Below are 23,973 nucleotides of genomic sequence, written 5' to 3'. Positions count from 1 at the left end.
CCACCCTGTCATGGAAGCATCTGTTGTTATCACGTATTGTGGCACTGGGTCTTGGAAAGGCCGCCCTTTGTTTAAATTTGTATTGTTCCACCATAGAAGCGAGAGGTATGTTTGGCGGTCTATCAACACCAGATCTAGAAGTTGACCCTGTGCATGTGACCATTGTGATGCTAGGCACTGTTGTAAGGGCCGCATGTGCAATCTTGCGTTTGGGACAATGGCTATGCATGAGGACATCATGCCTAGGAGTTTTAATACCGTCTTTGCGTGTATCTTTTGTGTTGGATACATAGCTTGTATCACTTTGTGAAAATTTTGAACCCTTTGTGGACTTGGAGTGGCTATCGCTTTTGTTGTGTTGATTGTCGCTCCTAAGTATTGCTGTGTTTGACGCGGCAAAAGGTGTGATTTTGCATAGGTGATGGAGAAACCTAGTTTGTATAGGGTTTGTATAACATTATCTGTGTGGTGTGAACACTTTGTTAGCGTGTTGGTTTTGATTAACCAATCGTCTAGGTACGGAAACACGTGTATTTGCTGCCTCCTGATATGTGCAGCTACTACTGCTAGACATTTTGAAAAGACTCTTGGTGCTGTTGTTATTCCGAATGGCAACTCCTTGAATTGGTAATGTATTCCTTTGAATACGAACCTTAGGTATTTCCTGTGCGAGGGATGTATCGGTATATGGAAATACGCGTCTTTTAGATCTAACGTTGTCATGTAGTCTTGCTGTTTCAGTAGTGGTATTACGTCTTGTAACGTGACCATGTGAAAATGGTCTGATTTGATGTAGGTGTTTAGTGTTCTGAGATCTAATATTGGTCTCAGAGTTTTGTCCTTTTTTGGTATTAGAAAGTACAGTGAGTAAACTCCTGTGTTCTTTTGTGTTTTTGGTACTAATTCTATTGCTTCTTTTTGCAGTAATGCTTGAACTTCTAGTCCTAGAAGGTCTATATGCTGTTTTGACATATTGTGTGTTTTTGGTGGGACATTTGGAGGGAGTTGGAGAAATTCTATGCAATAACCATGTTGGATAATTGCTAAGACCCAAGTGTCTGTTGTTATTTCTTCCCATGATTTGTGGAACTGGCTTAGTCTTCCCCACACTGGTGTTGTGTGAAGGGGTTGTGTGACCTGTGAGTCACTGTTTAGTTTGAGGGGTTTTGGGACTCTGAAACTTTCCCCGGTTTCTTGGGAATTGGCCCCCTCTGTATTGGCCTCGAAAGCCACCCCTTTGATATTGTCCCTGGTAGGTAGGTGGTCTGGTTTGTGAGGTGCTGGCTTCTGTGGCTTGACCTCGAAACCCTCCTCTGTAAGTTGTTTTGCGAAATGTGCCAAATGTGCCTCTGCCCTGCGGGGAATAGAGTGCGCCCATGGCTTTGGCTGTGTCAGTGTCCTTTTTTAATTTCTCAATTGCAGTGTCCACTTCTGGTCCAAACAACTGCTGTTCATTGAACGGCATATTGAGCACAGCCTGTTGTATCTCAGGTTTGAAGCCAGATGTGCGCAGCCATGCGTGCCTCCTTATTGTCACGGCAGTATTTATTGTTCTTGCAGCTGTATCTGCTGCATCCATAGAAGAGCGTATTTGGTTGTTGGAGATATTTTGCCCCTCTTCAACCACTTGTTTTGCTCGTTTCTGGAATTCTTTGGGGAGGTGCTCGATGAGGTGCTGCATCTCGTCCCAATGGGCCCTGTCGTATCGCGCTAGGAGTGCTTGCGAATTGGCGATGCGCCACTGATTTGCAGCTTGTGCTGCAACCCTTTTCCCAGCTGCATCAAACTTGCGGCTCTCCTTGTCCGGAGGTGGTGCGTCGCCTGATGTCTGCGAGTTGGCTCTTTTACGAGCTGCTCCCACGACTACCGAATCTGGTGTCAGTTGCGATGTAATAAAAGCAGGGTCTGTGGGCGGTGCCTTGTATTTTTTCTCCACCCTTGGAGTTATTGCTCTGCTTTTAACAGGCTCCTTAAAAATTTGTTTAGCGTGCCTTAGCATTCCCTGGAGCATGGGAAGGCTTTGATAATGGCTGTGGGTGGAAGACAGGGTGTTAAAGAGGAAGTCATCCTCAATAGGCTCCGAGTGTAGAGATACATTATGAAATTCGGCTGCCCTAGCTACCACCTGTGCATATGCTGTGCTGTCCTCAGGTGGTGAGGGTCTAGTTGGGTACGAATCTGGACTACTGTCCGATACTGGTGCATCATAGAGGTCCCATGCTGCCTGATCATCCTGGCTCATGGTGGTATGAGCTGGTGATTGTGGTGGAGTCTGTGCCGGTGACACATGAGTTGACTGTGGTGGAGAGGGTGGTGGAGTTACCCTTTTTACCACCTTTGCTTGTGGTGGCTTGTCTTGTTGTTGGAAGTCAAGTTTCCTTTTCCTTCTGATTGGGGGAAGAGTGCTGATTTTCCCTGTACCCCTTTGGATAAAGATCCGCTTTTGAGTGTGATCTACGTCTGTAGTTTGTAATTCCTCCTCAAACCTGTGTCTTTTCAGTTGGGAGGACATTGATTGTTCCTCTGAGTAGGAACTGGCTTTCGGTTCGGTTGCTGGGTGTTTTGGCACCGAAACCGTGTCTTTTGTTGTTTTCGGCTCCGAAGAGATTTTCCTCTTTTTCGGTGTCGGTGTCGTACCGTTTTGGCGTCGACCATCGTCGGTGCCGCTATCTCTGTGCCGAGCAGCTTCGGTGCCGCTGTCTCGGTGTCGACCCTTTTCTGCGGCACTTTCTCGGTGTCGAGAGTGCTGCGTGCCTGTGTCTCGACCGGAGTCGGACGATCTCGGCACCAGTTCGCCCTTTTTCGGTGCCGATGGACGGTCATCTACTTTATGGGTTGAGCCATGGCCTGTCGGCAGTGGCGTCCCCTGGGCTTTGTCTGTTTTCTTGTGTGATGCTTGTTTCGACGTCTTACTCACGGTTTCTTCGACGTCGAATTCTTCGGAATCCGATTCGTGGATGGAGAATGTTTCTTCTTCTCCCTCTTCCTCGAACCGTTGTTGTCCTGTCGGCGTGGCCGCCATCTGCAACCTTCTGGCTCTTCGGTCTCGGAGCGTTTTTCTCGACAGAAACGCTCGACAGGCCTCACACGTCTCTTCTTTGTGCTCGGGTGACAGGCACAAGTTACAGACCAAATGTTGGTCTGTACAGGGATATTTACTGTGGCATTTAGGACAGAATCGGAACGGGGTCCGTTCCATCAGTCTCGATGTTGCACGCGGTCGGGCCGACCAGGCCCCGACGGGGGATCGAAATTACCCCAAAGGGCTACCGGAGCTCTTCAAGATTCGGTGTCGATTCTAATCTAACCCGATACCGAACGAAACAATACCGACAAATTTTCCGTTGATTCTGACTAACTTTCCGACCCGAAACACGGAGCGAAAAGGAACACGTCCGAACCCGATGGCGGAAAAAAAACAATCTAAGATGGAGTCGACGCCCATGCGCAATGGAACCTAACTGGGAGGAGTCCCTCGGTTTCGTGACTCGAAAAGACTTCTTCGAAGAAAAACAACTTGTAACACTCCGACCCAACACCAGACGGTGGACTATGCACAGCATGTGTATCTGCAGCTACACATGCCACCGAACAGAGTGTTTTCAGCAAGATGCGAACAGAAACAAAAAGGTCATGTGTTTATGTTGCTAATATCAGTTCTTGGGGTAAAGTTGAATCACGTTTTCAAACCAAATCACTATCCTCTTTGGATAGTTCTAGTAGAGGTAGAAGTGTAATTTGTTCTATATCAAAAATGTGTTATAGGTGTGGCTCTATAGTGCATCTGTCGAATTTCCGAAATTATCCAACAATTGCACATGAATGCTGGTAAAGCAAGAAAGTGGGGCACTTTGGCAAGGTTTGCAGAGGTGGTAAATGTACATCTATAAGGATCATCCAGGATCTGGAGGTTGTTGATAATAAAGATGTAAGAACTGGTGCAACCTGTGGTAGGTGTGGAGATAAGTAGTGTGCATAATGACAAAAAGTATAGTGACCCTCCTATTCCCATAATGATTGAGGGCATTTTTATTCCTCCTCTTCTTGATTATGGTGCAAGTTTAACCATCATTTCCATTGAAAAATACAAAGTGTGTTGGTCTGTTAAAAGATTGTTACCTCCAAATGTCATCACCACTGCTTTTGAAGGTAGCAGAATAGATCTGATTGGGTATTTTTGGGTAGATATCAGTTTTGGGAGTAAAACAATGAAAGGAAAAGTAAATGTTGCTCACAAATGCATAAGTGTTCTAGGATGGCGGCACCAAGATGATTTTGATATGATCATGAGGCCTGGCCAGATATGTCCGGTTTCCCTGGTAAGTTCTGTCACAGATCATATGTGTAAATAACATTTTAAAGTGATGTTTCAAAATAAAGTGGGATAGATCATTATTTTTTATACACTATTAAACTCAAAGAGGGTGTTGGTATCCCTAACAAAAAGACTGCGCAATGTGCCACACAGTATAATAAATGCATTGATGCAAATTTAAAACAAAATGGAAGTTGACAGCATTATTAAACTTGTAGATGCCCCTTTACAGGTTTCACCAATTGTTTTAGCCAAGAAGAAATCTGGTGAACTGTATTTGTTTATTGATTTTTTAACTCTTAGCAACATCACCTGGGTGGAGAATGTTCCTCCAAAAGTATTGAAGATCTGATTACGGTTGTAGGTCAGCCCAAATGAATATCTAAATTGGATCTTCCAATGGCCTACCATCAGGTAGTTTTACATAAACAGTCATGTCATCTCATGGCCTTGTTACACCCCATAGTGCATTTCAATTTTGCCACAAGGGGTTTGGGCTGGCTTCAGCTGGGTCTGTTATTCAGAAAGTCATGACTAGTATAGATTGGAAAAAGGCTTCCATATTTCCTCTGCTAAAGAAACCTTCCCTCAGCATAAACGAGGAAAACAAATACAGCCCTATTTGTCACTTGCCAATGCCAGTGAAAAGTCTAGAAAAGCATCTCAACACCACTTCATCAGAATATTTTAAACAAAAATGAGATCCTTGAGGGTGCTCAACATGGCTTCAGAACAAATCATAGCACAGAACCTGTAGTAATGGTTACCGACGAAATAAGATTAATTGAGCACAACAGTGAGAAGGCTGCAGTGGTCCTTTTGGATCTGTCTGCAGTCTTCAACACCGTGAGGCATTCTGTCCTTATAGAGCACCTGGCCACGATAGGCATTTGTAGAACGGCTTGTGATTTACTTCAATCTTTCCTCACTGATAGAGAGCATTGGTCTCCCTCTGAGAATTTAGGCCAAAACCCTTCTCACTGCCTTGTGGTGTCCTCTGGGGTCATCCTTGAGCAGCATACTTTTTGAAATATATGTGGCCCCCCGGCCGAGTTGATTTGATACTTTGGATTCTCAACAATTTCCTACGCAAACGATAGCCAAATTATAGTGCCCATTTCCAGCAACGTGAAGAGGTCTCTTACCGCTTTAACAGTTGCATGTATAAAGTCAGCTGGATGAAGTGTAATAGCCTTAAACTAAACTAAGAGAAAATTGAGGTCCTTCTCTTTGGAAAAGACACCTAATTCTGGAACCCTGTGTGGTGGCCCAGACTCTTGGCCTCCTATCTACCCTGGTCCAGAAAGTCAGGAACTTGGGAGTGATCTTCGACACCAACCTTAAATTTGGAGATCAGATCAATAAATTCATTTTCTCTTGCTTTTTTCTGTTAAGAACCCTAAGAAAAATGCTCCCATTTATCCCCTTCGACCTTCAGAAATAATTGTGCTGGTATTGTCCAGGCTGGGTTACTGTAACACCCTTTATCAGGGCATTCATCAACGCTCCTTATACAAACTCCAACCACTGAAGAATGCAACAGCTCATCACCTTAAAAAAATACCCAAATTTCAAACAGTTTCTCACACCCCAGTGGAGCTCCAGTGGCTCCCGGTTAAGAAAAGAGTGGCCTTAAGGCACTCTGTAGAGTGCATAAATCACTCCATGAGTCAGGTTCAGAATACCAAAGGAAGAAATTTACATGCTACATACCAAGGAGAGCGCTGCATCCTAAACAGTCATAGTCCCCAAATGTAAAAAAGTGTCTTGGGGTGGTAGGAGTTTTTCTTATTTCATTTGCAACTTTTGGAATAAACTTCCCTTGCATCTTAAAAACCAGTGGAATCTGACCAGCTTCAGGAAACAACTCAAATCTTGGCTTTTTTCACTTCCTTACTAATTTCTTCTGTTGCTTCAAACCTTGCAAATGCCAGCGCCAAGTCTCCCCAGGGCATTTGCGCATTTAACAAATAATATCGATATCAACAGTATGTTTGAGAATGTATCAAATGTTGTAATCTTTCACAATGAAAATTTGATTTATGCTGACATAAAAGAAGCAAATGATAGTACTGTGGAGAGATGTATTTTCATCTTAGTCAATGGAGTTACTATCAGGGAGGAAAAATGTATATTTGGATATCGGGGGAAGGTGTGATGCCGAAACCAAATATTTTGGAAGGTATGGTCAATGCTCCTCATCCTGTTGATAAGGATCAGTTACATTTGTTTATTGTTCTTTGTGAATTTTACTTTACTCTCGAAGGGGAGCTTTGAAATTCAAAGATACCATTTGTTTAATAGACATCAGAGGACAAACTGTACATATGTTGAATGGACAGTGGTGTAAAATATGCTGGCTAGCTAAAGTAAGTGTGGATGATCGTGTGAAAATCAAACATGTGGGGTGTGGCTTAAGCAAAAAAAAATTGGGTGGGATCAAAACAATCGAGTTGGGAGTGGTCACGAAACCACTTGTGATAACCATCAGTTTGTATTAGGCAGAAGTTCTAGGATTAAGAAAATTCCCAGCAGACTCTGATTAGTTCTATTATACACAAGTCCGTAGAATTTTGTGTATATGTTTGCTTTTATTCATAGCTGTGTTTTCTATTAGTGAATGTAAATATCTTTTATGTTTTCTGTTTTTCATCTTTAGCTTTATGCTAAGGTTATGTTGCTTTATGCTTTGGCTCTTCATTTTAGTTTGTGCTATTTTCTATATTTTACTTTATTATTAATTCTTTTGTTAAATTGAGAGATATGTGGTGTTGGGTTTTTATTTCTTGTACTTGGCTCTGTGATGCAGTAATAAGTGACTTCCTATTGGTTCTTATAATGTTCTACTACAGAATGTTTATCTGTATATCTTTGAATGTGGGTCAGTTGGAGCTGATCTTCTGTGCCCTTTACACAGCCAATAGTTGCTCTTCTCTTTTATGAAACAAACACTGTTTATTTAATCTACTTTAGATGGACTTAGGTCTTTACAGTTGCGTCTGACAATCAAGATATAGCCAAGCGCAAGAGATACGGTAAAACTGATATGGTGACATTTCCAGTGGATTTAATTCTTCTCTCAGCCCTCTTCACAAAACGCTTTCATTTAAAATTATATGTTTCTGCAGTATTGTTGGCTGGTGCTACCTTCAAAACTTCTCTGCATTCCTCAGGGATTAACAAATGCCGAAACTAGTCCTGACGAGTTGGGCTGTTAAGTGAAGGGACTGAAATATGTGGTTAAGTATTAGTGATTTGTTCCTTGAAAACAACTGGGCTTGAACTGAATCGTCCTCTAAACACACATTGCTACACAACTCCATCTACCAGTGCTGACTTGCCCAAGCCAGGGCTATCATGATCACTTTGCAGCATTTCACTTTCATTTTGCATACCGGCCTGGGAAACAGTATTTGAGGGAAAGCATATATACATTTTCCTGTCCAATCTAGATAAAACACATCTCCCTGTTAGCCCAGAGGAACACATCTGCTTAATCCCCCTGAGGTTTGCCTCATCTTTGAAAAACTAATTCTACTGTCATCTATTTCCCACATGTGTGTACTCGAGTAATGTCTGCTTAGATGATGTATGATACTGTTGTGGATCCTGGAACACGTTCTGCGGAAAGGTCCACATTGTGAAGGATCACTAAAGTTCATAATTCTTGTGACATAGGTAGAAATCTTGCTGCCCATTGCTTGAGAATACAGAACATAGCGGGAATGTTGATCGTTCTCACCACAAGATGAGAGCAGTGAACTGTAGTAAGAAATGCTCTGACATCTAACTTGACTGCTCTCAACTCTATAACAGATTTATGTGGATTTGAGATTACTTCACGGTCAACAGGCCATTGACTTTTATATCAATTAAGTGTGCTCCCCTGCTTAACAGCAATACATCTGTTGACAAGAAGTGGTGAGAATCACTGGTTCCTGTGGGTGTACTTTGAAAAAGTTTTTCTTTCGTGGCCCATCACAGTAGTAGTTTATTCATTTGTGGAGTTAGTTGAATTATGTCATCCTAATTTCCAAAAATCTATTGCCACTAATCGTTTTGATGCTCCTGTATGATTCTCATATGGAGATAACAATGAGGAATCAGCTGGGTGTATGATGACGTTATTCCTGGCATAGCTTTGAGTAATTGCACTATAGCCTCTTTTCTTGACATCAGACATGCTGCCTTAGGTTTCACTGCTTTTGCCTTTTTCTCAACATGGAAAGACAGCCCCCACGCCATGTCGGATCGAAGAGTTCCATGCAGCCATGCTTCAGCTGTTTGGATCCCTGTCAACTGCCTTTGGGCCCGATCTCTTGAGCGGTTTAAGGGGAGTAGGGCTATTGTTCACTCCATGGGCCTCCTTACTTGAAGCCTAAAATGCAGAGCTAGGAGTAGTGTACAATAAGAACACCGGTCTTGTCCCCCCTAAACTCTCATGCGGTGCCAGCCATGTTGAGGATATAGCAGATGGTGGCGATGGAAATAGTTTTCCACTCTATGGCTATTTCTTCACACCTTTTCGCTCGTGGCCTGAGCGTGCTGTATGGGCGACGAGTAAGTCTGTTGGAATGTGACCCCTGATGAAGGCTGGAGAGTGCCTGAACTTTTTCTCTACCTGTGGTTTTGCCACTCTAGCCTTCAGAGGCTCCTTGAGAGTGTTGGGGGATGATTTAAGCATGCCATTCAACACTGAGAGGAACTGAATGGTTCTCTTTGACTCTAAGAGCGTTTCCATGAGGAAACCATCTTCCTTGTGGAGGACATTTATATCCAATCTGTGGAAAGCGGCTGCCCATTGGGTTGTCTGGGGGAATACCCTAACACAGCAATGGTCCAGGTCTGGCTCCCCTGGTGGATTAACATTAGAGTCCAAGGCTGGCTCATAAGGGTCTGCAGAGCTGAAAGGGCTGCCTTTGCCCTAGGAGATATAAGGGGTCTCTCTGGCAGGGGACCCAATAGAGGTGGTGACCTGGGAGATGGGGCTTGTAGTAGAGAAGGTGGAGGTAGTGGTGGAAGAGGAGGAGGAAGTGGAACATAGAAGAGGGGGCTGGTGCCACTGTCCTTGTGTTTCCTGGGCTCAGGATCTGGAGGATGCACCAAAGCCAACTATTCTTTGAAAGTTAGTTTCCTCTTCCGAGGCACAGTCTCTGAAGGTTTTGACGGAGGAAGCTTCGTATAGATTTTCCCCATCTAGAGATGGATGAACAGCTGCTTTTGCCTTGCATCCAACTCCTTCTACAGTCTCTGTAGATTCAGTTGCTCTGAGTCGTTGGAGCCGGCTGTTGATGGAATCCTCTTCTGCCAATGGTGGTTTCGGCAGCATTGGCAGCCGGAGAGCTGACTATGTCTTCGGGATGAAGGTTGGCCTTCATGCAGACATTGAGAGTGTCTTTGACTTTGAAGGTCCTCAAGGTTTGTGGAGGATCTTGGGGCTTGATGACCCAAGAGGGTCCCTGCCCGGAGCAGGGAGCAGCGTGGGCTCTGAATCCTTTATTCAGTGTTGACTTGAGCCTGAAGGCATCACAGGCCCCAAAGGTTGTGCTGTGGTGGAAGGTCTTGTTGATCAATCCTCCCAGGGGTTGTGCTCTGCTTCTGCTTGAGGGCTCCTGCGAGGCAATGGTTGATGGGGAAGAACTGCTCCATGGCCTGTTGTACTCACCTTCTTTGATGTCTAGCTCAGCCTCTTATCCAAAGATGTCAGGGGTGTCACTGGAAGCTTGCTACTGCATCTTCTGGTGAGCCCACCTTTTTTTCTCATAGATACAGAGGGTGTTTTTCAAACTGAAGATGATGCAGGCATGGCACGTAGGGGAGTTGTGGTCAGGGAAGAGGCAGAATTTGAACACCCTGTGATAATCAGCCTGCAGGTATATGGCATGGCACTGGGAACAGTATTGGAATAGTGTCCGTTTCATCACCCCAAATGTATTCTCTGCGGAGAAGTCATCAAAGACAAGAGGTAAATTGCTCTGACGAGGCCCCGAAGCCCTGTCATTGGGAGTTGATGGTTAAGCCTGTCTTCGGAGGCTGTCATGAGAACAGCGAGGATGATAGAGGTTTTCCCGATATTCAAAATCAAATTTAAAAATGTGGGCCAAGAAGAAGCGTGTCAAACACGATGAAAACTCTGCGCCCTGTTAATACAAGTCTGAACCCAATGGCAGAAAAAAACATTCTAACACTGAGAAGGTGCTCATGCTACCTAAGGGAGGAGTCACAGTGCATCACACGACTGAAGATTTTCTTCATAGAAAAACAACCTGCAAACACCCAAGCCCAATACTAGACTGCACAAATATACAGAACATTCATACCAGCAGCAACAAATGTTACACACACACATTGTTCCTTGTATAGTGTTTAAGGCTACCAACTTAAAAGAAAGAAATTATACAAAGGTTGCAACAGATTTCTGTTGGTTGTGGCAGATGCAAGTAACAGTGAGGTCAGCAGACCAGCCACGCTCTACAGTCTGAGGAATATGTACACGGGAGGGGTTAAACTTTCATTGTAATGAAACAATCAGCTTTATTTTTTCAACATTTAAAATGCTCGCCAACTTTTTATAATTTGATATGCTGGAGCACAGGGAAGCTGATAAAAGGTTTCAAGTGCATGTGCCCTTACCTTTAATAACCATGGTTCTAGCTATAAATTCTGATTGGCATACATGATCTACTAATATAACAACATTAATATGTTCGGGAAGTGCACCAGTGGCACAGAGGTCAGTAACCACATGAGTAGCTCTGTAGGGTTGCACCAGCTACACAGGTGATTTTTAAAGCATGACTTTGTGAATGTCAGTCCAGAATGATTTGCTGCAGGCAAGCCTGCAGAAAGCAAATGTCAAAATAAGTAATTTGTACATGCTTGAGAGCCCACTTCTAACACTGAATACGTCACACTAAGCAGTGCATTGATGTCACGTGCATGATGTGGGATATGCCAACTAGAGAGGCTGGTGTATCCCTGCAGTGACCACATTAACAGTAGTTTCCTTGCAGTGGTAGCCACTTTTTTCTATTGCAAAAGACTACTTATGAATAAAAGTCACTTTTAGCACATCTGTTTGCTTAGGGAGAAAAGAGAGAAACAATTAACAAACTGCTGTAATGTGTATATACCAAAAGGGTAATTCATTGATGGAAATACTTTTTTTAATGAATATACTCCTTTTCTGCATGGGCAGTAGCTAAACCAGTTTTGCCAGTTATGAATAATTTCTTTCTCATAGGTGAACAAAGGGCTCTACTCAGATCTGTAACATGAAGGCAGGGAACAGATAATTACAAGCAATCCACTGACAATAATTTTGGAATGAGGGAGAAGGCAGTGGGCAGTAACAGCCGAATGGGGTTACAATTGCTGCCATGCTTATTGTAAACATGTATGTGGTAAGCCTTTGACAGGGATCTCCTCCACGTTATAGCGTGTTCAGTTACTGCAATATGGGTTTTCAAGCCAATGGGCAGTATGACTGGGTGTCTGGATGGGGAGAGGGAGGGAGGTTCACATTTCCACAGGCCAGATCGCTGAGAGTATGCACTTAATGTCACTCCACAGATCTGGGGTCCTGTCATTTTGAAAGACTGTCAGAACAAGGGTTTGCTAAGGTTTGGTTTTCCAGTAACTGAAATGATGTATTACAAAATGGGTTGGTTCTACTGTGAGAACATTCTTAAGATTGTGTTAAGTATTATGACTAATCACTTACTAATGGCCAATACAGCAAAAAGTTTAGAAACCAAATTGGCTTTGTGAAGAACAGAACTGGATTATCTGCTTCCTACTCATCTGAGTAAATGCACTGGAGCCTTGATGCTTTAACTTTGTATCCATGAACTAGAAGTGCTTCTCAAGGGTCAGCGCTCCAGTAGTTCCAGGGATTTAAAAGACAAATGGGAATCTTTGAAGAACACAGCAAGAGAGACTAGCCTTTTGGTTGTTGTCCTAAGGAAAGGGGACCCTGAAGGAGGACTCAGTGGGCCGACAGACCTAGTTATTGACTGTGGCCCTAAGGGAGCTGGGGTTAGAAAGGTCTCTTTCCCCTGGGATCTTTAACCAGAGTCCCACAAGACTTGGAAGATTAAGAGCACTGTGATCACCCAAACAAAACATATAGAACCATGGAACAAAGTATGGACAGGACTTTTAGTGTAGGCTGGAAACAGATGAGCAGTCTCCTAGAAAATCGGAACCCTGGGTGCTCTCAGAAGAACACCTCGAAGACTGGAAGCATGGGTGCACCAGGCTGAAGTTATCCAACTCTCTCCCTGCTCCTCCAGCCTTTGTGGAGAACAAGTAGACTGATGGTAATAATATTTCATTTTTCAGGCAACATTGGTCTTTGGTGGCCACTTTTGGGAAAGTGAGTGAACTAACATTCACATTTACAACCCTACTGTTTTCGATTTAGAATTTTCATTAGACATGCATATCTCTTGATTCTCTTATTTAATATTTCTCATTTTGGTCTTGTTTTACGTACATTCTTTTCTTGTTAGGAAACTGGTTTGGGCATTTTATTGGTTTGTTTCTAGATGTCTGAACTGGTTTAGTGCTGCTTAAATATCGAAAGCATTTCTCTGAAGAAAAGTCTCCTGCTTTGTGCTGTTGCAATCATGGATAAGGCCAGGTTTTCTCACAGAAACTGCATTTTACCTAGCAAGGTGCTAGATTGCTAATTTTAAGTGAGCCTTACCTCAAAGCACTACTATGGTCTCTTATAATTACATATCAACAATGTTATGTCTCACTACTGGAGGATATTTGGTAAACACGGCTCTTAGCACCACTGCTTTTTTAGGATTTCAAACCCTCTCTGACTTTTACCCTGTGGGTAGTGAAGATTTTAGATGCTCAAATGGTTCATATCCCATATGCTGCAAGGGTGCTGTTCCATAATCCATTACAGCGTAGACTGAAGAATGACAAGGCAACTCAGCATTTTCTCCCAAAATCTGCCACATGTCAGCAATAGTACTTAAACCTGTGAATGATAGGAAGTTCCATGTCATAACAGTCCCTTGTCCTACAAAACAAGAAGAAACGATGGCAAGCTGCCACTTGTCCAGCAGTTTGCAGCGAGACCATGCAAAATTATGTTCATTGTAAGGACTGCATTCATCCAAGTTGAAGATTTTACCTTTTCTCCATCTCCTGCTTCATATCGATGCCCTGTTTTTCTAACAGTTCCCTCTGTGCAAAGGTCCAATCCACAGGCTCAGAAGGTGTTTCAGCTGATGGAGTCTTCTCTCGCTCTGCTCGAGCCTGCTCAGGGTGGTTAAATCGAAACACATGATTTTTCCCCATGATGATACGGTTTCCTGATCAGAAACGAAAAATTTAACATTTTTCAATTTAAAACATATAACACAACGCGACACCTTAACAGTGGAGCAATGTCTATACATCAGGATATCATCCAAGGAGCTCAGGAACGTCATTGCTTTAGCCTCTTGAGCTACAGTCATTTTACCTATGATGTCCTCCAGATGTAGCACTACCACCTAAGAACAATATAACCACGCCCACCTGTGGGATCCAAGAAGTCTTGCAAATTTACTCTTTTAATAGCACTGTACAAGAAAAGTAATTGAAAAAACTATTCAAACTAAAAATGGCCATAACAATTACAAGTTACTAATTTCCAAAACACTTGCTTTTAAAATATGAAAACAAATGATTTCCATACCATACAGACTCACACGAAGGAAAAACTGTTTTGCATCTCTTAGGTTAACAAAAGGTCTCCCACAATCGAAGCATGCCATAAAGAAACAGTCACATTCACAGTGCCAGTTACCCGCTTCAGTTTATCTTGATGGTCTGATGAAAGATGTGAAGCCTGCTTGAATTTGTGCTGCATTCTCAGAAAGGTTATTTTTTTAACTTAATGAAGATATTCATAGACAATCTGCGACTGGTAATATTTCATTCCCTATTTTAGCATCTTCATTAATAGTACCAAACTCAGAATAAAATAGTTATTTCAAACCCTTCCTACGGCAGTAGAAGACAGTAAAGAATGGAGGCAAGAACACCAGTGTTGCCTATATACCGTGAAAGATGAATCGCTTTGGAAATCATTACTGCAGGAGAAAGACGGAGGGAAAGAAGAAGACAATGAGACTAAGAGAGAGAGTTGTTGTTCCATTCTGCTTCTTTATGGAAAATCTCAACGAACAACATTTACAGAAGGCAATGGTGTCCTGCCACGAAGACGTGTTGGAGAAATCAAGAATCCAGCACTTTATCAGTTAAGTAGCCAATACTTCTTTCCCACTGTAGTTGGAAAACTTCTGACTTAAGTAGAAAAAGAGGACAAACTCTGATAAGCTTTAGGTAATACTCTGGGGGTTATTACAACTTTGGAGGAGGTGTTAATCCGTCCCAAAAGTGACGGATATACCACCAGCCGTATTACGAGTTCCACAGGATATAATGGACTCGTAATACGGCTGGTGGTATATCCGCCACTTTACCATCACTTTTGGGACAGATTAACACCTCCTCCAAAGTTGTAATAACCCCCTCTGTGATATAACAGAAATTCAGACATATACAGATGTGAAAAGATGCATAGGCAGCCCAGTCTCAATCATAAACAAAATGATGAAACCTGTCCTAAAATAAATAGATTAATCTACAAAATGCGTTTCATTTACTGATAGGAAAGATTATTTCTGTAGGTGGCTTTCGTAGGATCTCCTCACTCTGTAATTGGCCACATAGCATTCCCCCATCAGTCCGCCCCAATCTCAGTACAAGCCAGCAATGGACTGGTCACATGACATCACTCATCACAACAGGGACCACCTTAGTTTTTATTGTATTGAACCCAAAATTATCACTTTTTGGGATAAACCACAGTCATACTGGATTGACCATTATAAAGTATTGGTAGCAAAATTGAGACCAGCAGTGCAATCGGCAAAGGGAGCCAGAGAAGTGAGTCCGAGATAAACAAAGAATATAGAACTCGATTTAGAGATTGGAGAACAGGGTACTCTATTATAAACATGGCACAGTACCTTGTCTGTCAAACCCACAGGCCATCCAATCTATTTAGAGTTAGGCAGAGAACGATCTTTCTGATGGCTATGCCTGTTGGAAACTTTACCCCAAGGGGCTGGCACAGTACGACCTATCAGAGTGAATACATCAGGCCACCCAGCTTATTTAGAGTGGTAGTCTAATTTTTATTTTTCTTCCTGTCATTGCTAATAAAAATCTAGCGGGATTGGACAAACAAAAATGACCCCCCACACTTTGAAAGAAAACTCTCAGTGTGAGGGAGTTAATATTTTAATGATTTTTAAAAACAAACCGCTGCTTTGAGAGTTTGTTTCTGAATGACAAAAAACGTTGGTATGCAGCCACATGAAAGACAGTGGTCTTACGCCAAATTTGCAGTACATTGAGAGGAACCTTCCTGACTGCAGTTCACCTGACGGCACAGAGATCACAGCTGGGCTAGAGGTGATCTCTAAATATCACAGGCTATAGTCTATCAGAGTGGCGGACGTAATTTCCTATGCTACCGTGATGGATGAGAGGCATCCTGCCAAAATGTTAAATCAAGCCCAAAGTGTGCCTCAGTTGTGGGATTTCCATTATTGTGACCATTTTGTAAGCAGGGTGGCTTTTATTGTCTCTGAATTGTGCTTTCCCCCCCACCTCTGTCATCTACAGCTGCAGGTGCGGAGCCTTTTTATCTTTTGCAACTCTGATGTGAAAAAGGTGGGCAAGGGTCGGTGTTGTCATCAGTAAGTCAGCCATCTAAGTGCAGTGCCCTTTTCTGTCTGAATGGCCATATCTCCCAATGACACAATACTAAGCTGTTTGAATTACTGCTAAAGTGAGACGCAAAGGATACAACCTGGGAGTATTTCGCTTACAATACCAAGCACATATAAATTATACTGTATATAGTCACTACTTTTGGCACAAAAGCTGCCCTGGTTCGCAACACTAATTTGCCAGGGTAAAGAGAGGTAAATGGAAAACAGGAATCAAGAGTGTAACTCTTTCACCCATGAGGCTGAGGTAAAAGCCATAAACAATAAAGTTTTGTGAATCAACATCCTTAAGGGACACCTATGCAGGGCCTCAAATTGTGTCTCCACAAGAAAAATGAAAACCAAAGTAAGGTCCAACTGAGGGCCAACAAATTTGTTAAAAGGAAGGGCTGGTCCAGCAGACATAGGAATGCAAATAATGCAGCTAGGTACCCCTTGACAGTACCTGTCGCACAACCCCTCTGAGCAAGAGAAAGTGTGTATTGCAGAACTTCAAACAATTTGACCTGCAAGGGGTCCAGGTTATTGTCCACACACCATGAAACAGAGTTGCTTTGTAGGAAAGTAGCCTGTTTGTAGCTTGGTTACCCCCACTTTTGGCCTGTTTATCATTGTGTTTGACTGTTGTAAGGAAATGCCTCCTTGGCATGGTTACCCCCTGACTTTTTGCCTTTGCTGATGCCAAGTTATGATTTGAAAGTGTGCTGAGGCCTGCTAACCAGGCCCCAGCACCAGTGTTCTTTCCCTAACCTGTACTTTTGTTTTCACAATTGGCACACCCTGGCATCCAGGTAAGTCCCTTGTAACTGGTACCCCTGGTACCAAGGGACCTGATGCCGGGAAAGTTCTCTAAGGGCTGCAGCATATCTTATGCCACCCTGGGGACCCCTCACTCAGCACAGACACACTGCTTGCCAGCTTGTGTGTGCTAGTGGGGATAAAAAGACTAAGTCGACATGGCACTCCCCTCAGGGTGCCATGCCTACCTCACACTGCCTATAGGTATAGATAAGTCACCCCTCTAGCAGGCCTTACAGCCCTAAGGCAGGGTGCACTATACCCAAGTGCATGAGTACTATGCCCCTACAGTGTCTAAGCAAAACCTTAGACATTGTAAGTGCAGGGTAGCCATAAGAGTATATGGTCTGGGAGTCTGTCGTGTACGAACCCCACAGCACCATAATGGCTACACTGAAAACTGTGAAGTTTGGTATCAAACTTCTCAGCACAATAAATGCACACTGATGCCAGTGTTCATTTTATTGTTACATACACCCCAGAGGGCATCTGAGAGATGCCCCCTGAAAATATACCCGACTTCCAGTGTGGGCTGACTAGTTTTTCCAGCCTGCCACACACCAGACATGTTGCTGGCCACATGGGGAGAGTGCCTTTGTCACTCTGTGGCTAGTAACAAAGCCTGTACTGGGTGGAGGTGGTTCTCACCTCACCCTGCAGGAGCTGTAACACCCGGCGGTGAGCCTCAAAGGCTCGCCCCCTTTGTTACAGCACCCCAGGGCACTCCAGCTAGTGGAGTTGCCCGCCCCCTCCGGCCACGGCCCCACTTTTGGCGGCAAGGCCGGAGGAGATAATGAGAAAAACAAGGAGGAGTTACTGGCCAGTCAGGACAGCCCCTAAGGTGTCCTGAGCTGAGGTGACTCTGACTTTTAGAAATCCTCCATCTTGCAGATGGAGGATTCCCCCAATAGGGATAGGAATGTGCCCCCTCCCCTCAGGGAGGAGGCACAAAGAGGGTGTAGCCACCCTCAGGGCTAGTAGCCACTGGCTACTAACCCCCCAGACCTAAACACACCCCTAAATCGAGTATTTAGGGACTCCCAGAACACAGCAAGATAAATTCCTGCAACCTAAGATGAAGAAGGACTGCTGAGCTTAAAAACCTGCAGAGAAGACAGAGACACCAACTGCATTAGCCCCAGCTCTACCGGCCTGCCTCCCCACTTCTAAAGACACTGCTCCAGCGACGCGTTCCACAGGGTCCAGCGACCTCTAAAGCCTCAGAGGACTGCCCTGCATCTAGAAGGACCAAGAACTCCCGAGGACTGCGGCTCTGCTCCACAAAGACTGCAACTTTGCAACAAAGAAGCAATTTTGAAACAACACACGTTTCCCGCTGGAAGCGTGAGACTTTGCACTCTGCACCCGACGCCCCCGGCTCGAGTTGTGGAGAACAAACCCTACAGGGAGGACTCCCCGGCGACTGCGAGCCAGTGAGCAGCCAGAGTTGACCCCCCTGAGCCCCCACAGCGACGCCTGCAGAGGGAATCCCGAGGCTCCCCCTGACAGCGACTGCCTGCTTCAAAGACCCGACGCCTGGTAAGGACACTGCATCTGCAGCCCCCAGGACCTGAAGGATCCGACCTCCAGTGCAGGAGCGACCCCCAGGTGGCCCTCTCCCTTGCCCAGGTGGTGGCTACCCCGAGGAGCCCCCCCCCCTTGCCTGCCTGCATCGCTGAAGAGACCCCTTGGTCTCCCATTGGATTAACATTGCGAACCCGACACCTGCTTGCACACTGCACCCGGCCGCCCCGTGCCGCTGAGGGTGTAGTTTTTGTGCTGACTTGTGTCTCCCCCAGTGCCCTACAAACCCCCCCTGGTCTGCCCTCCGAAGACGCGGGTACTTACCTGCTGGCAGACTGGAACCGGGGCACCCCCTTCTCCATTGAAGCCTATGCGTTTTGGGCACCACTTTGACCTCTGCACCTGACCGGCCCTGAGCTGCTGGCGTGGTAACTTTGGGGTTGCCCTGAACCCCCAAAGGTGGGCTACCTTGGACCCAACTTTGAACCCCGTAGGTGGTTTACTTACCGGCAAAACTAACAAACACGGACCTCCCCCAGGAACTGTTGAAAATGGCACTGTCTAGTTTTAAAATAGCTATATGCCATTTGTGTGAAAACTATATATGCTATTTTGCTAATTCAAAGTTCCTAAGTGAAGTACCTTTCATTTAAAGTATTGTTTGTAAATCTTGAACCTGTGGTTCTTAAAATAAACTAAGAAAATATATTTTCCTATACAAAAACCTATTGGCCTGGAATTGTCTTTGAGTGTGTGTCCCTCATTTATTGCCTGTGTGTGTACAACAAATGCTTAACACTACCCTCTGATAAGCCTACTGCTTGACCACAATACCACAAAATAGAGCATTAGAATTATCTCTTTTTGCCACTATCTTACACCTCTAAGGGGAACCATACTATTTCTTACTTTGAAATAGTACATACAGAGCCAACTTCCTACAACTGTGTTCTCTGGATCCTTCTAAGCAGGACCACAGTGACGGTGCTCTCTCCTCTAAATTTGGTTACTGGTAACTTTTTATCCCCACACTTGGCCTACTGGTGCCCCCATGTATATGGTACCTAGGTACCCAGGGAATTGGGGTTCCAGGGGATCCCTATGGGCTGCAGCAGTTATTCTGCCACCCAAAGGTAGCCCGTGCAACGGGTTCTGCAGACCTGCCATTGCACTCTGCGTGAACCAGGTGCACTACAGGTCACTGTAGTCATTCCTATGGTAGGCCCTCTCAGCCTAGAGGTCAGGGTGCAGGTACCTGTGTGTGAGGGCACTCCTACAATAGCAGAGGTGCCCTCATGAAATCCAGCCCTATTTTACTGGACTTTGTGAGTGCGGGATGCCATTTTATATGTGTACCGGACATAGATCACTACCTATGTCCAGCTACATAATGGTAACTCCAAACCTGGGCATATTTGGTATCAAACATGTTGGAAACATACCCCAATACTATTGCAAATATTGGAAGAATGATTCCATGCACTCTGGGGGCTCCTTAGAGGACCCCCAGCATTACTAACACCAGTCTTACAGGGTTTTCTGGGCAGCCCAGCTGCAGCCACCCCTCAGACGGGTTGCTGCCCTCCTGCTGTTGGATCTGGTCCTTTGGGAGAGGGGGGTAACACCCTCTCCCATTGGAAATAGGTGTGACTGGCTTGAGAGGGGTAGCCTCCCCAAGCCACAGGTTTGCTTTGAAGGGCACATGTAGTGCCCTCCTTACATAAACCAGTCCACACTGGTTCAGGAACCACCAAGTCCTTGCTCTGGCGTGAAACTGGACAATGGAAAGGGGGGTGACCACCAGGGGTGGTGCCCAGAGCTCCTACAGAGGGTCCTTGGGTTCTGCCACCTTGAGTCCAAGGTTAGCAGGGAACTCTGGGAGCGTCTGAGTGGCCAGGCCAGGCAGGTGATGTCAGAGGCACCCTCTGATAGGTAGTTACCTGGTTAGGTGACCAAGCCCCTTCTTTGGGATATATAGGGTCTTCATCTGGGGTGGGTCCTCAAACTCGGCTTGCAAGATTCCAGCATTGCGCTGATAGTTTGAAATTCGTCACCTCCGTGGCTAGCTGGAATTAACTCAGAATTCCCTGCTCAATCTCCAAGCATGTAGGTGAAGGCCTTGGAGACTGGCGTGGGGGACCATTCCCCCCAAAAGGGAGAGAAGGTCTGGCCTGAATGGAAGTTCTAGCAGGGGACAGGTGGAGAAGTGCAGAAGTTCAGCTATTACATCCTTCTTGGCCCATCCTGGGCTACGAAAATGAGTTCAGCCCGGTTTTGGCGAATCTTCCCTAGAACCTGAGGCATCAAGGGTATGTGGGAAACTCAAAATGCAGCTAAAAATTCCCGCTCAACTGAACAATGTTCACCAAGGCTCCCCTCAGCGGATTCTGGAGGATGCACAACTATTGCAATTGAGCACTTCCACAGGATGCAAACAAGTCCACCTGCAAAGTGTCCCAATGGGCAAAAATGTCCCGGATTGCCTCAAGTAGAAAACGCCATTTGTGGTCAGCAAGATAACGTTCGTTCAGGTTGTCGGTTCTGACATTCAGAGACCTTGCTACGTGATTGGTGGTGATCCACATCCGTTGATGTGTCCCAAGATCACAGTCTCAACGGTTCCACGCAAAGGAGGTGAGACCCCCACTCCCTCTCACTTGCTTATGTACCACATGGCTGTTGTGCTGTCCATCAAGATATGGTCAGATCTCACGGACAATGCTCAGAGGTCCTGTGACTATAATCTGAGGCCACAGCTGGAGAGTCTGGCAAGAGACATTAAGTTCTGGTCCACTCTCCCCCTGTCCCTGTTGTGGAGCTCTGCCATTTTTAAAATAGTCTTGCTGCCGCACCTCCTCTACCATGCAACAGAGTCATCCCTTCCAAATAGATAAGACCTCCCTCACTAAGGTGAATGCGCAACTCAGAACGTTGCTCTGGGGGGTTGAATAGCCCTGGGTAAATGCTGTTGATCGGTCTATGAAGGTGGGATAGCCAACTCAATTCTACTTTTATACTATTGGATGACTTACCTGCTTGTAGTGAAAGATTGGTGGTTTAGGGATTCACTGAGGCGGCATATGCAGTGGAGGGATGGGCGATGGGTCATTTGGACCTTTCACATCTGCTCTATGGTAGAGTCGCACCAATGACCCTCCTGTCGGCCACAAGAGTGGTACTTGGGGATCTAGACATTCGCCATGAAATCCACGGGTGGGCTGGTAGGTTGATGCCTGAGACTCCCCTGTGGCGGGGCACTCTGCTCTCACAGGTTGCAGCCTTATGTAGCTTCTCCACCTGAGACACCATTGCTATTTCCAAACTTGGGGATGTGCTTCACAGGGAATGGTGAAGTTCTTTCAGGTCTTACTGGCGGAATGCGAGCTACACCAAACACAAGCCTTTCACTACTTACAGCTCTACCACACACACTCACAACTCACACAGTCTGCGGAGACTGTTCCTAAGTTCTCCCCATCAGAAGTGAAACTTCTACTCAGACATACAGGTCCACCAACTGTCACAGGTTTGTAAAATGCTTTCGAGCAACTTGCCAGATCCATTGGTGGCAGTGAGAAGGGAGGGGGATTTGGATCAGCTGGACGAGTTTGGGGGGGTGGGGGGGAGACACTGAAGGCACCGAGGGGGGTCAGTGGTAGTGTCACGATTTAGACTGAAATAGCTGAATCTCCTCTATCATGTCTATATCTCACGAGAGCACAACTACATCACATGGGCCTGATAGCTGCTGGGAACTATTTAAAGTCTGATGCTCCACAGGGTGATCTCCCTTATACATTCTGGCACTACCCCGCGCTCTCTCACTTCTGGATTGGGGTTTTGGGATGGTTGGAGGAGGTGCTGGGCTGGCCTATCCATAGGGACCCTAAGGTGATCTTTTTACATATTACAAACCGCCTGGGGGGTAACAAATATTAAAGGGCGCTGCTTTGTTTGGGCTTGATCGTTGCCTAGACAGATATTGAGAGGGCCTGGAAAGACGTCACATCCCCCTCCATTGCGGCATGGGGCTAAGAGTACGGATTACTGTATGGGACTTGAGCGCCCACTCTATCTGACAAGTCGTGCCTCCAGAAACTCAATAACATTTGGAAGGAGTGGGCCGGGCTCCGGGGGAATACAGCTAGAACTGTGTGCAGATCGACCTTGGTACACTTGCAGGCTTTGGGCGCAAGACAAATCACCCACAGTTCCCAACAGGTTAAAGTAAAGAACCTGTTATTCCTCAGAACAAAAACCCCTGATTGCCTGATCTTTTGGCTGGGCTCCCCACCCTAGATTAGAGGCATCCGTCACTATCGTAGCCATGGTCTGAGCATGAGTAAGGCCCATCTCCTAGCTCTGGATTAACTTGTTCCCCCACCAAACCCCTTCAGCTGGAGTAGATCACAACAGGTCTCCCTTATATTCTAGCCACTGCTTGCGGAGGCACCACTACATGGGCCAAGGTGTGTGCATCACTCAGGGTGTAGGAAACTTGCAGACCTAGGAATCTCAAGACCTTCAAGACTGGAACTCCCACACCTTGCTGTAAAGGGGAGGACCATTTCCTGGATGGCAGAGATCCTTTGAAATAGAGGGAAGTTGAGGAGCATGGTAGTGTGCAGTACTGACTGTATAAACTGGAGTCATGGGAGGGCTGTAGGTGAGATTTGGGATTGTTGACTGAAAAGGCGAGGTAGAACAGCAGGTATGCTGTTGACTGCAGATTGAACACCACCACCACTGGCAAACCAGCTTTGCTAAGCCAGTCATCCAGACACTATATTTTTGGGATGCCTGACCTTCTTAAATGGGATGCCACTGCCATCACCTTCCTGAAGGATCTATGTCAAGCCAAAGGATAGTTTTAACAAATTGATAGTGAGCAGAATCCACCACAAATTGCAAGTACCTCCAATGTGACTGCAGGATAGGGATGTGGAGGTACACATCCTGCAGGTCGAGTGACAACATTCAGTCTCCAAGTTCCAAAGCCAGTAGTACTTGAGCTACAGTCAGCATCGTGAACTTCTATTTTGAGAAAGCAGTCATTCCCTGAGGTTCAGGATCTGATGCAAACCGCCTTCTTTCGTGGGTAACAGAAAGTAGTGCAAGTAACATCCTTGGCCCATTTTGTATTCTAGCACTAACTTCACTCTTTCTTTGCAAAGGAGTGCTGTCACCTGCTGTTTTAGTATGGCCAGTTGGTCTGGAGGGATTGGGAAGAAGGTGCAGGGAGAACACAAGGCGGAGCCTGAATGAAGGGAAGCATGTAACCCATTTTACAACTTGTTGGACCTCCTGGTCCGAAGTAATGATTTTCCAGGTCAGGAGAAAGCAAGACACCCACCCTCCCACAGGTTCAGAGTGGGTCTGTCCGAGCAAACTGGGTGTCCTTTCAAGGGGGGGAAAGGAGAAGAGGAGGAAGGTCTATCCACAGACAATTCCTCTTGCTCTACTGTCGTACTGTCTGACCAACTAATTTGCTGACAGAAGTTGCAGGTCCAACAGTTGAGCAACCTT

At 45.4% G+C, this 23,973-nt stretch overlaps 1 protein-coding gene across 15 annotated transcripts in view; it reads right to left on the bottom strand.

Moving 5' to 3' along the window:
• Positions 1-23,973, bottom strand: part of KIF1B (kinesin family member 1B) — a 1,289,105-nt gene that overhangs the window by 860,413 nt on the left and 404,719 nt on the right. For all 15 annotated transcript variants that reach the window (XM_069241187.1, XM_069241189.1, XM_069241193.1 and 12 more), the window contains one exon: positions 13,470-13,650. In XM_069241187.1, the coding sequence (XP_069097288.1) occupies positions 13,470-13,650 (181 nt within the window). The remainder of the gene's footprint in view (positions 1-13,469; positions 13,651-23,973) is intronic.

The sequence above is a fragment of the Pleurodeles waltl genome, chromosome 6 (genome assembly GCF_031143425.1).
Source record: "Pleurodeles waltl isolate 20211129_DDA chromosome 6, aPleWal1.hap1.20221129, whole genome shotgun sequence".
In the NCBI taxonomy this organism is placed as follows: Eukaryota; Metazoa; Chordata; class Amphibia; order Caudata; family Salamandridae; genus Pleurodeles; species Pleurodeles waltl.
This window is presented reverse-complemented; position numbering and strand designations above follow the sequence as displayed.